Below are 13,029 nucleotides of genomic sequence, written 5' to 3' on the forward strand. Positions count from 1 at the left end.
CAAACTTTCATTTATTATGAAAACAAATGAGGCACTGTGTACTTCATGCAACTACTAGGCTGCAACATATTCTTTGCACATTGTTAGAAAGGCACAGAGCAAATCAAATTCCCGAGGGGCTCTTTTCAGAAGCATATTTACTCCTCAATCCCATCCCACTGATGACCTCATACCATCTCAATGCACAAGTTCTCTTCCTATTAAGTTCTGTAATGCTAGGTAATGCCATTTTTAAAAACAGTAGGTCTGCAGGCATGACCTGTTTTATTTTAAATTTAGCACTGTGGTTAGTGATTTTAGGTGGTTTATGATTATTATAAGTTGTAGTAATAGTATATAACTTGTTCATCTGTTAGTGGCATGGATTATTCTGGCCCACAGAGTAGTGGATAATACTATGGCCTTAGGAAGAAATGAACTGGCAATTGGCAAATGCTGCTATCTAGGATATATCCAGTTAATCTGGGCCACTGATGAGCATGAAAAATGCTGGCTGTGGATAGCTGCATTACTGGCCAAAAGACCGAGTTTTGAAGCTTTGGGGAAATGATCCTCCATCGCACTTTCATCAGTAATTATTGGGATTGATGACACTGCATGACTGAGTTGTCTTTTTAAAAAGATACAATGATTAGGGAACTATAATCGGATCCAGAGATCTATCAAGAGTTTATGATTCAGAGAATGGACAAAACGAGTGATGAGCTATTTGAGAGAAATGGGAAGTAGAAAGAATATTTATTTTGTACGATGACAAAAGTAATTGTGTCTGTGATCTTTGGTCACTGAAATAAAATAATTTGAATGTGTTCATTTGTTCCCCTTCCTGTCACTTGCAAGAGGTCTTGATCTGAACGGCTGGCCATGATGGTTGATGTCATGGACTGGCTGGATGCAGAGGAGGGGGGGTAGGAGGCACCAGTTGGAACCCCCTGGGGAAGCAGGCTCAGAGCCAGGTGATAGGGTGACGAAGAGTAGTGAGAGGGAGAAGAGGGAGCAGACTGGGAGGAGGTGTCGGAAGCTGAAGAGGCAACAGGGTTTAGTGAGCAGGAAGAGGTTTTGGCAGAGAGCAGTCTAGAATCAGAGGCAGGAGCAGAAGCTGGAGAGGAAGGGGGCCAAGAGGCAGAGAAGAGGCAGGCTGGTGAGGAAGCCAGGCTGTCTCCCACTCCTGCTGCGACCAGCTCCTCTCCCCCCTGGTCTCCCAAAACTCAGAGAAATGAAGCGGATGGAGCAATGAGAGGCAAGACAGTGAAGCCTTAGACTGCTGGGGAAGGAACTGGGGAGCAGTGGGAAGGTGGGAACCTTCAGTCCTTGCAGCTCTTTCATTGGGGCAAGACCTACTGGGAAGGGTTGCTGTGACCACTAGGACTGAGCTGTTTTGTCAAGTGCTTTATTGTCTTATTGCTGCCCAGTGCCTTAGTCCAGTTCCTCACTGATAGCTGTGCTCTGCCTCCACAGTTGGGAGGAAGCAATGCTTTGGAATACCAGTTTGCTGGAAACCACAGGAGGGGAGAGTGCTCTTGTGCTCAAATCCTGCTTGCGAGTTTCCCACAGGCATCTGGGCCAGACTACAGGAGCCATTGGCCTGATCCAGGAGAGCTCTTCTAATGTTCTTAACTACACAAATCAAGAGTGTCATTCATTTATTTTGAGTACTTTCCAGAATCAAGAAATCGGCTTACCTGTGTACTTTCTTCCTACTTTGTTTGCCAGACAATGGCCCAGACATTGGAAATATGCCTGAGATACCATATATACTCCAGAGCCCTGGGCTGTGGGGAACAGAGGCTGACCTTGCCTTTGCCAGTGCAAATTCTGCCCCAGGGAACTTCCCTGCCCCTCCCCCTGGACGCTCGGGTGCAAGATTATCACATTCATCCAGGGTCCTCTCAAGTGAATGCAATACGCAAACAACTACATAACAGAGCTGTGATTGAGAATTGTGTCCAGCTCTGTTCAGCGTTTGGGGGGTAGAGAAGTCTCCCCCACACCTCTCCCCCCCTAAAAAAAAATACTAAGTGGTACCAAGAAAGAATCCTGCCTTTGTTTCATCCGAGTCGCAACAGGATCTCTGATAAAACATCCAGTGAAACCTTAACATCTGAGCACTAAAGATAAAACAGATCCTACTTTTTTTTTCCAGCGCTAATGACACCGCAGAGGGATTTTGTTACTTTATCTTTTCAAAGCAAGCACTTAGGGAGTTGAAAAGTAATAGCCACTTCACAGATAAAACATATTTAATTATGCACACAAAACTGCATGGAATGGGGTAGTAAAAAAATTCCAAAACAGAAACAAAAAATGTAGCGGCTCGGATCATATATGTACAGCGCTGTAGCACCATAAACGTTCCCACAGCAAACCAGCAGCATGTGGAGGATGTGTAGGCATGTCTTGAAAATTAGCTGATGGTTAACCAGTTTCTTGGGCCAAAGGAGTCTGAAGATGCTGGCTGTTTTGAATCCAAGGCTCTCTCTAGCTTCAATGCCAAAGAAGCGGTTGCCTCGTTGTGGGGGAGGCTGGCTTAGACTAACCACCAGTTGGGTGGGGAGCAGATTCCTGGTCCTTGGATCCATGGGCCTCCAAAGAGGAACCTCTTCCTTCAATGATGGCACAACAACAGGAGCTGAAGGCTCAGCCTTCAACACAGCTGAAGCCAGACCTGTCTTGGAATACGTCTTAAACCTTTTTGAGATCTTAGGCTGGACCCTGTCAGAAGGGCCTTCTCCAACAATGAGGCTCAGTTTCTTCTGTGCCCTCCTTGTAAACATCTGGCAGCGATGGCAAGTGTCTACTTGTGACAACCAGCATGGTGTAATGGTTAGAGTGTCAGACTATGGACCTGGAAGACCAGGGTTTGAAACCCCCCTTGGCCACAAAACTCACTGCATGACCTTAGGCCGGTCACTCTCTCCAGGATCAAATTTTAATTTGCAAGATGGAGTGAAAGGCACAGTTTGTCTGTTTTTGAAGCTATTTTGTTTCTAAAGTGCTACTGTAATGAAGAATAAAATAAAAGTATCAGAATCAGAGAACTGCGTAGGTGGAAGGGAGCCCAAAGGCCACCCAGTCCAACCCCTTCAGTGCAGGAATTAAAGACTTCCTTTCCAGTAACAATGAATAGCTTCTGTCTGTTAAATTGTGTTTTCGCATTTTTGTAAATATCCCTAAATGCATTCAATTTGTTATTCAATTAATTGCTATGAAGGCAGATGATTAATCAGTTAAAATGTTGTAACTGGTTTCGAGCCATTGTTTTAATTAGTAAGTCAAGCTGTCAAACCCTAGCACCGAAAGCAGAGTAAACTCTCAAAATGCATTTCATAAATGACTGTGTGCACATTTTTTCCTACACAGAAATTACTGTGCAAAGCAAAGATCTCAATTAATCTTGCAGCTTGGGTCTCCTTACAAACTCTCAGTTGTGAGAAAACAAAACAACAAAGAGGCTCAGCTAAGAACAAAGCTGTCAAAAGCTTTAGAAGTCAGTGCTTTTGATTCACCTACTACTCACCTGGATAAAATCTGGAAAGCGCTTTTTACAGGTAGGGCAGGTGAAACAACCATCGTTAACGTGGATCGCCACGTGATCTTTCAACAGATCCAAGCGGTCAAAGGACTCGGGGCAGAAAATGCAAGAATAGGTCTTCTGGTCCAAGTGGAACTTCATGTGACTCTCCAGGGCACTGGTATTAATGAAGCCTTTGTTGCAGATGTCACAGGTCAGAGGACAATTTCCTTCCCGCCCGTGGAACCGTAAGTGCTGATCTAACTTTTCCTTATCACGGAACGCCTTCCCACAGTGCAAGCATTTGAAGGGACGGAATGACTTTCGGATGAACAAGTGCTGGAGAGCTGCGTTCTGAAAAGACACATTAAAAAAACAACAAGCCGTGTCAACTAGCTAAGATTTTAGCTAGCTGTGTTTCCATAAAAAGCACCTGGGACCTATCTGCAGTCTGCACACGGAGAAACAGAAAGAGAGGTAAATGGATTTGCCTAAGGACACAACGGTGAGTCGGCAGCAGAGCCTAGGCTTTAGTGCTTGAATTATGACTTCCCATCATTTGCACCAAGACACATTTTGACAGATTCTTGCCCTGATCTAGCAGTTTGTGGCACCACGCATAGATCACTGGGTTGCTGCCCAAAGCGACTCTCCTGTGTCAGGTCCCCCCTCCTATTTCTGTTAAGGAAACACATGACAGGGCACCCTCATGTTAAGCGCTTCCTCCTCACCTAGCAAACCCCCTGCTTGCAAGCAATAATGTGAAACTGGGTTAAGGGAAACCCCAGATGTGTGAAGACATCACATCAGAGGAACACTTTATGCCAGGTCAGATTAATTTGTCCATCTAGCCCAATAGCTTCTGCTCTGACTGGCAGTGACACTCGAGGATCTCAATGAAAAGAAAGAAAGAGAACCCCCAGGTGTTTGAAATGCAATTTATTCCAGGCCCATTGCATTATGGAGGAAAGCCTTCCATGGCAGAAAAACAAATGGCAGTAATTCTCAGCAAATGCATGGTGACTCCTGTTCCATGCGAGCTGCCAGGGACTGAATCTGTGGCCTTCTATGAGCATTGCTACCACTTGAGCTATAGTCTCCTTAACTACAGATTAACAGGAGGGGAGGAGAGGCTCTCCAACCAGCACACGCTGTCCTAGCACGGGGGGGGGGGAGGGGCGGGGGGGCGGACTGTGGCTCTTCCCATCAGCCCTAGTCCACATGGTTAATAATAAAATAATAATACATTTTTATTTATACCCCACCCTTCCTGGGTCCAGCCACTTTTGATTGATGGGGTCTGTGTGGAGAGGGTAACAATGTTCAGATTTTTGGGTATTGAATTACAAGAGGACCTGTCCTGGAGTGTCAACACAAGGGGGCTTGTGAAGAAGGCACAGCAGAGACTGTACTTTTTAAGAATCCTAAGGAAAAACCATCTTCCACAGAAACTGCTGCTTGCCTTCTATCACTGTGCCATTGAGAGCGTGCTCACTTATGGCTTATGTGTGTGGTACGGAAGCTGTACTACCCAGGACAGGATGGCGTTGTGCAGAGTTGTTAAGGCAGCAGAGAGCATTGTTGGCTGCCCACTCTCCACCTTAGAGCAGATTTATGCCACAAGGTGCCATAGGAAGGCACTGGACATAGTAAAAGATCCATCGCATCCTGGTCACTGTCTCTTTGAGCTCCTGCCGTCGGGACGGAGATACAGGACGATGATGACAAGAACGAGCCGTCTCAAGAACAGCTTCTTCTCCAGAGCGATCTTGGCCCTGAATGGGAAACCTGGACTTTGAAAGTCATCTAATCTTCCTTGCTGTATTATATTATATTGTTTTAATTAGTGTTTTTATAGTTGTTCTGATTTTGAGTGGAGTGCCCTATCTGGGTGGATGGAGCAGCCAAGTAATTTCGTTGTCCCTGAGAGGGGGCAATGACAATAAAGATATTATTATTATTATTATTATTATTATTATTATTATTATTATTATTATTATTATTAAAAACCGGGCTCAAGGCGGCTAACAGCAAATATAAAGCATTGATTAAAATGCGACTTAAAAACAGCATAAAATAGCATAAAATACAATATAAAATGAAGCATCAATATCAATAAAATTCAAAAATCCAGGGGTCATTTTTGGGGGGTGGGGGGAAACCCCAGTCAGTACACACACACACCCACACACCCACACACCCACACACACACACCGTGCTAGGACAGCTTGTGCTGGTTGGAGAGCCTGAAGGAGCGTCTCCACCCCCAGCGTTCTGCCCAGATGCTGAGGTCCAGCGCCGAGGGCCTTCTGGTGGTTCCCTCATTGCAAGAAGCAAAGCTACAGGGAACCAGGCAGAGGGCCTTCTCAGTAGTGGCGCCCGCCCTGTGGAACGCCCTTCCAGCAGATGTCAAAGCGATAAACAACTACCTGACATTCAGAAGACATCTTAAGGCAGCCCTGTTCAGGGAAGTTTTTAACGTGTGATATTTTACTGTATTTTTGGTTTCTATGGAAGCCGCCCAGAGTGGCTGGGGAGGCCCAGCCAGATGGGCGGGATATAAATAAATTATTATTATTATTATTATTATTATTATTATTATTATTATTATTATCATCATCATCATCATCATCATCACTACTAGGGCCAGCAAAGGAAACCAGGGAAGAATTTAAATGTGGGATCTCAGAAAGGGTTTCTTCATAGAAGAGGAAAAGGAAAAGGGAATAGAGAATCAGGATATTTCAAATTGAAGGCCAAGCGGAAATAGCTCTGTCTTACAGGCCCTGCAGAAGGAGATTAAGTCCTGCAGGGCCCTAGTCTTGTGGGACAGAGCATTCCACCAGGTCGGAGCCATCACTGAAAAAGCCCTGGCCCTGGTGGAGGATAGTCTGGCTTCCTTAGGGTCTGGGACCTTTCAGCTATTATTATTCATGGACCTTAGGGTCCTCTGCGGGACATACCAGGAGAGGCAGTCCCGTTAAGTACAAGGGTCCTAGTGATCACAGCTGGTAGGAGTTGTAGGACAACGATATCTGGAGACCCAAAGCCACCCCACCCCAAGCTTGACAGATTCTGGTCCAAGAATTGCAAGAGGCAAGCAAGTTACTCATCCTTTTGGCCAGACAACGAAAGCAATGCTTCAGCTAACTGTTACGAAGGTTTCACAAGACTCCAGCTGAATCTAACAAAGGATCATGTTGAGAATTAAATGGTTGCCTCCCCCACAGTGCTTTTTCCCCCAGGGGGTACTCAAGGATACGGAATACCGGAACCTCTTTTTTGTTGTTAAAAAGTGTGGCACTTATTGTAACAACTTAATGGTGAGTACTGGTACCTATTTTTCTAGGGGGGAAAGCACTCGTCTCCCAGATTATTCAAAATCGGAGGCATCCAATAGATTAGGCACTAGAGCTGCAGCTCCTTAGATGCTAACTTGAATGCTCTGGGACTGCTTCTTTCCTTCTCAATGTTTTGTATAGCTGAGCAAAAAGAAAAATTCAGTTTTCATTCTGTTAATTAGACGTACATTAGAAAACCCATCATTTTCTTTTAAGTATGACTCATGATCTCTGGAAACCAAATGAATCTTAACAGTGATAGTGTGAGGCAAAATATTAACCACAAACAAAACATTACTTATTCAGACTTGGGAAAACACAGGCTAATCAAACTTAGTCACAGAGAACAAAATGTGTTTAGTAGTAGAGAAACTAACGATAATTGGCTGTCATTAATACATGTGACAAAAAACTCATTTAAGTAATTATGGAGTTTTTTGTCTGTAGCTTTCTCCTTTCTTGGAGCCATTTTGTCCCTTTTCTTTCTCTTTAAATACAATTACAAATACATGCTATACTTAATCTGTATGCAGGTTGTAACATCTACTCTTCATTATAGCAATAAAGGGAGATTTTACTGTACCAAGCCTTGAATCACAATTAAAAAAGGGCAACAGGTAAAAATTAATGCCTCCAGTATAATATTCAGGGTTGATTTAGAGTCACTAAACGCAAGGGGAATTTTTGCATGAACTTAATGGGATATAGATTGAACTGAGCCACAATAGTCTTCTTCCCACCCTGTGAAGAAATTTTTAGGGTACATGCATGATTTCACATCACAAATGAGTTAATCTAGAACAACTAACCTCTACTTTATCTATGCTCACAAACAACACTGCAGATTTGGACTTAACCATTTATCCACACTGGGGAGAAATGCATCTTGTTTTCTGCTAGTGCAAGATCTTAATTATGCACTCTTCAGAAAAGACAGATGTAACATTAGGATAGTCAATGTTGATTCTTCTAAAGTCTTTCCGTTACCATGGCTCCTATTCAGTCTCAAAACTGAAACAGCCAACCAAAAGGTAAATTGGAACCTTGCTGCTAAGGTGTTAGCTTTGTTGCTGCAATAAAAGCCTCAGTGCTCTTTTAATAAAATAATATTCAGATGTTTGCTACATGGTGGAAAACAGAAATGCACTCCATCCACTGCAAAAGGTTGGTGGGGTTTTTTTTTAGATGGAAGAAGAAAACAAGTCACTTTCTATATCACAGGGCAATTCTGTGTGGGCGAGCACACAACCTTGCAAGTTTTTTGTTTGTTTAATTGAGAGGCACATGTGTCTGTCTTTTGCATTCCAAAGATTATCAGAATAATTTCAAGAATGGCTGACTTTTCTGAGATGCAGGAAGGGAAAGGGAGAGAAGCGTATTTGTTATGTCGTGGGTGCAAACCAACAGGCACCCACCACAATTAGCATTTGTTTCCCTAAAACAAAGGAAATGACTTTCACTTGGTTCAACCTTTCCTATACCCAAAACATGTAGAACCATTTCATTATTTCTTCACAGCTCAGTCTAGGACAAAAAATAATAATAAAGCATGTGTTTGAAGGGCAGTGAAGATGCTATCACACCACCTCTACTGCTCTTCAAATGCTATGTGTACCTTCACTCTTAGTATCCACTTACGTTCATGTTAAATAGCACTAAAAAAAATCCAATACACACACACTTATGTCCTTCCAGATTAACCCATTGCAACAGAGTCATCTCTCTTAATCTCTGCTTTGGCTTCAGTGGGAACAGTTCACAGCTGGTTTTGCAGCCTTGCTTCCAAGTGTCCTGCGTGCTTCAGTAATTAAAGAGGAATTTTGATGCTGGCAGGTAGCTGGCGTGGGAGCCATTTCTATGTTTTTGTACATGCGATCTCCAATTACAAGACACCAGCCCAGCAAAAGATTGAAAAGGCAGCAGGACTCCATATACCCCCACCGAGTGGGAGAAAACAGCCAAGAAAATTTGCACTCTCGGGCTGCAATTTCTCTTCTATTATTAACCATTGTCTGTTTTCCACTCTACTTCTCAGACATTAAATATTAATTCTGATCCATACCAACAAGGAGGGGGGTGGGGAATCGCAGGGCGAGACAGAGGAAGCAACTGTATTTAACCATGTAAGTTATTAGCATGCACCACACATCCCCACACGTCAGGCTTGTGGAAACACTTTCACATTCCCAAGTTAGCAGTGCAACTGAACTGTGGCGAAGGAAAGTTTAATGCCACATGGACAGAAACTCTGCTTGGAATTGGAAAGTGCCTGTCAGGTGCGTAGAGCTGGGGCTTGAGAAACACCTGCCAGGGTCTCTCCTTCAGGTGTCCTACTCAGCCTCTTAAAGAAGGTGCAGGGCAGCGCAGGGCACTGCAACATTCCCCATGGTCATAAATGTTTGTTGAAATCTGTTTAGGCTCCTTCAGTTCTGGCTATAAAAGAGAGAGAGTATTTACCTCTGCTGCTATACAGTGGTACCTCGGGTTACATACGCTTCAGGTTACATACGCTTCAGATTACAGACTCCGCTAACCCAGAAATAGTGCTTCAGGTTAAGAACTTTGCTTCAGGATGAGAACAGAAATTGTGCTCTGGCAGCACGGCAGCAGCAGGAGGCCCCATTAGCTAAAGTGGTGCTTCAGGTTAAGAACAGTTTCAGGTTAAGTACGGACCTCTGGAATGAATTAAGTACTTACCCCGAGGTACCACTGTATGAGGGACAGCTGTTGCACAGCATACTATAGCTGCAATCCAAAGGGCTACATGGAAACTGGTTTCCCCCCTCTCATTCTTACACATCTGTCTCCTCGCACTGCTCTCAATGGTTAGAGCACCGTCCGGAGTAGCAATTGATGATGCCCAAGGGGATATGGTCAGAAGGAGAATTTAGACTCCCTTTGGGTTACCTAAAGAAGCACCCAAGCCGTACAAGGGAGTCTATGAGCTCACGGTCCCATCTGCACTATGCATTTAAGCCCCGTGATGCTGCTTTCAGCAGCTGTGTCTTTCCCCAAAGAATCCTGGGAACTGTAGTTTTTCAAGAGAGTCGTTAGGAGACCCCTGCTTCCCTCCCAAGGCTACAATTTCCAGACTGGTTAAACCAGTGGTGGCCAAACTTGGCCCTCCAGCTGTTTTGGGACTCCCAACTCCCATGATCCCTAGCTAGCAGGACCAGTGGGTCAAGGATGATGGGAATTGTAGTCCCAAAACAGCTGGAGGGCCAAATTTGGCCATCACTGGGTTAAATGAACAATTCCTCTTCCAAGGGAACTCTGGGAACGATGGTTCCATGAGGAAAATAGGTGGCTCCCAACAACTCTCAGCACCCTTAACAAACAACCATTCCCAGGATTCCTTGGGGGAAACCATTAGTTTAAAGTGGTTCAAAAGTGCTTTAAATGTGTAGTGTGTAGTGCAGATGGTGCCCGAGTCAAATATGGCTTTTTCCGCCTAATTACAAATAATCCTAATGTTCCACAGCCACTTGCTTGCGTGGAAAAATGTTGAATACAGCAATAACAACTATATCTGGCAGGTTCTTGGAATCCCAGCAGCATTTTCTTTCTGCCAGTGCAATTGCAGGAATTGCTGCCAGCTGTATCTGTGATTGCTCAGTTTGCTTGCTAAAAACCTCCCCCATGGAAATGCATATCCAGAATAGTCAGGAAGCTCATTCGTAGACATAACTTGTGTAAACCAGTCCTGTGTGTCTTTAAGCCAGTCACTACCCCCCTCAGCTTTTATCTCCTGAATGGAAAGGGGAATAATATGCAACCCACCTCAAAGGGTTGTTGAGCAGGTGAATATGAGAAAGGGTATAAAGCTATACAGTGGTACCTCAGGTTAAGTACTTAATTCATTCTGGAGGTCCGTTCTTAACCTGAAACTGTTCATAACCTGAAGCACCACTTTAGCCAATGGGGCCTCCCGCTGCTGCCACGCCACCAGAGCACAATTCCTGTTCTCATCCTGAAGCAAAGTTCTTAACCTGAGGTACTATTTCTGGGTTAGCGGAGTCTGTAACCTGAAGCGTATGTGACCTGAAGCGTATGTAACCCAAGGTACCACTGTACTGCTATAAATAGCTGTTCTGGGAAAGAATCTGGCAGCTCATTATTTGCCTCAGAAGCCTAATAATTGGAGAAAAAGTTCTTACACATTTGGAAACATAAGGTGATGCAGCCTACTCTCCCCAAGGACTATTACTATTTAAGCCATATGTGGGGAAGCACATATTTGAATGCTTCCGTGTGTGAAAAAATAACATACCTTCCATGCAAACAGAAAGCCATCATGTCAGGGAGAAGGGCTCTAGCCCAACATCCTAGTTTTCTATGATACAAGCCACAAAATGACTGGTGAAATCTGTTACCTAATAGCAGGAGGAAAAATGGGACTAGCAAATCCATTGGAAGCTAACAGGAAGTGACATGGTAGGCAGTTTTATGAAGTTATGCAGGGCAGAGGGAGTAAAAACACACACCAACCAAACAGGCCTGGACTTCCAACTGAGCAGAAAGCACTGGGGGGGGGTGAGATTGGAGAAATATCCGTTACAAATCAGACTGTAAAACAGAAGCTTATGCAGGGAACCATTACAAAAGGGCTTTTGTAGCCTGATATTCTAGAATTAAGACACTAAGGGTTGCATTCAACAAACTTTTACTCAGAGCAGACGCACTAAAGTTAGTCATGGTCATTCATTTCAGTGGGTCTACTCAGGGCCATCTTTACCCAGGGGTGCAAGGGGTGTGGGGAAAATTCTGGGGGGCGCCAAGCACCCACCGCTGAAGCCGCCTAAGCTCTTAACTATCTACCTGTTATGAAATAATAAATAATTTTGATCAAGCTAGAAAAACAAAATACATACATACCTAGGTATACTGAAATGTATACCTACTGTTTCACTAAAGGACTTTCAACTTTCTGCGCTCATTTACCAAAGACACGCTGCGCTAGCCATTCACAATGGCGGCGCTTGACAAGAGATAAGGTTTAAGTGTGGTGTCTGACATAAGTATAATAAAAGTTAATTTGGGGGCAAAACTAAATTTGGGGGCGCTGGGCGGATCTTTGCACCCCGGCGGCGCATATGCTATAGACTGCGCTGGGTCTACTCTAGGTAAAGGTTAGCTGAATGCAGCCCCATAGGGCCCCAACAGAAGTGTTTTCCTAGAATGGGGCCTTTCAGAACTAAGGAGCAGGTGGCTGCTGTTGTTTTTCTGTGCCTCTGCTGTGTCCCATAGGTATATCTGTAATTTCATCCCGAAGAGCCTTGGCAGGGTACAGCAGCACTTTCCCCTCTTGAAGTTTCCAGCAAAAGGTATTCAGAAGCATACATACAATGGAGGAAGAATTTGTCCGTCAGGGTTGGTGGACCTTGCTAGCCTTCTCCTCCATTAATTTGTCTAATCCTCTTATAACACCACCCAAGTTAGTACCCATCACAACATCTTGTGGGAGCAAATTCCATAGTTTAGACTATGCACTGCGTTGATAATGCTTTCTTTTGTCTGCCCTGAATCTTCTAACATGAATGACGAGGAAGCATGGCCAGGATTCAGCAAGAAGACGGCGAGATGTGGCATGCCAAAACTGCCAAGGAAAAAACTCATCAGAGAGGCTCAAGCAAATGAGCCTCAACTAACACAGCAGAAGATGGAAACTGCAGACAGCAAAGTGTAATCGTGCTGCAATGCGAAATACACAAGCAGACTACAGATGCCTATATAATGTAGTCCTCCAAAATGTTTTCACATAAATGATGCATTTAAAAACGACACCCGGCCTTGAATACTCAGATACTTCTCACAACATTCCATTAGAGATTCTAACCCAATGCATTTGAAGGTGAAGTCAAAAGATTCTCAGGGAATGTTGATAAACAGCTGATAAACTTGCTATGCAAAAAAAGCAAGTGATTTTTAAAAATACACTTTAGTATGCGAGAAAGCTTCTTGTAAAACAAATTATATTTAAAAAACCTATTTGATATGCATTGCTATTTCTGTATTGGGGGAGGTGAATGTTCTTCGGCCAATAAGGAAGCATTGCCAAGGTGTACTCTTAACATGCCAACTTACATGTGGAGCAAGTTCTTTGATGGTGTTGAATTCACCCCGGTGCAATTAACTTAGATCTTGCTCAATCTCTTTCTTTAAGGCATCCACACACTT

General features: G+C 43.9%; 1 protein-coding gene across 5 annotated transcripts in view; it reads right to left on the minus strand.

Moving 5' to 3' along the window:
• Positions 1 to 13,029, minus strand: part of PRDM10 (PR/SET domain 10) — a 76,817-nt gene that overhangs the window by 16,039 nt on the left and 47,749 nt on the right. For all 5 annotated transcript variants that reach the window (XM_081889751.1, XM_081889750.1, XM_081889752.1 and 2 more), the window contains one exon: positions 3,518 to 3,865. In XM_081889751.1, coding sequence (XP_081745877.1) covers positions 3,518 to 3,865 — 348 coding nt within the window. The remainder of the gene's footprint in view (positions 1 to 3,517; positions 3,866 to 13,029) is intronic.

Source organism: Podarcis melisellensis (assembly GCF_964234715.1).
Source record: "Podarcis melisellensis genome assembly, chromosome: 15".
NCBI lineage: Eukaryota > Metazoa > Chordata > Lepidosauria > Squamata > Lacertidae > Podarcis > Podarcis melisellensis.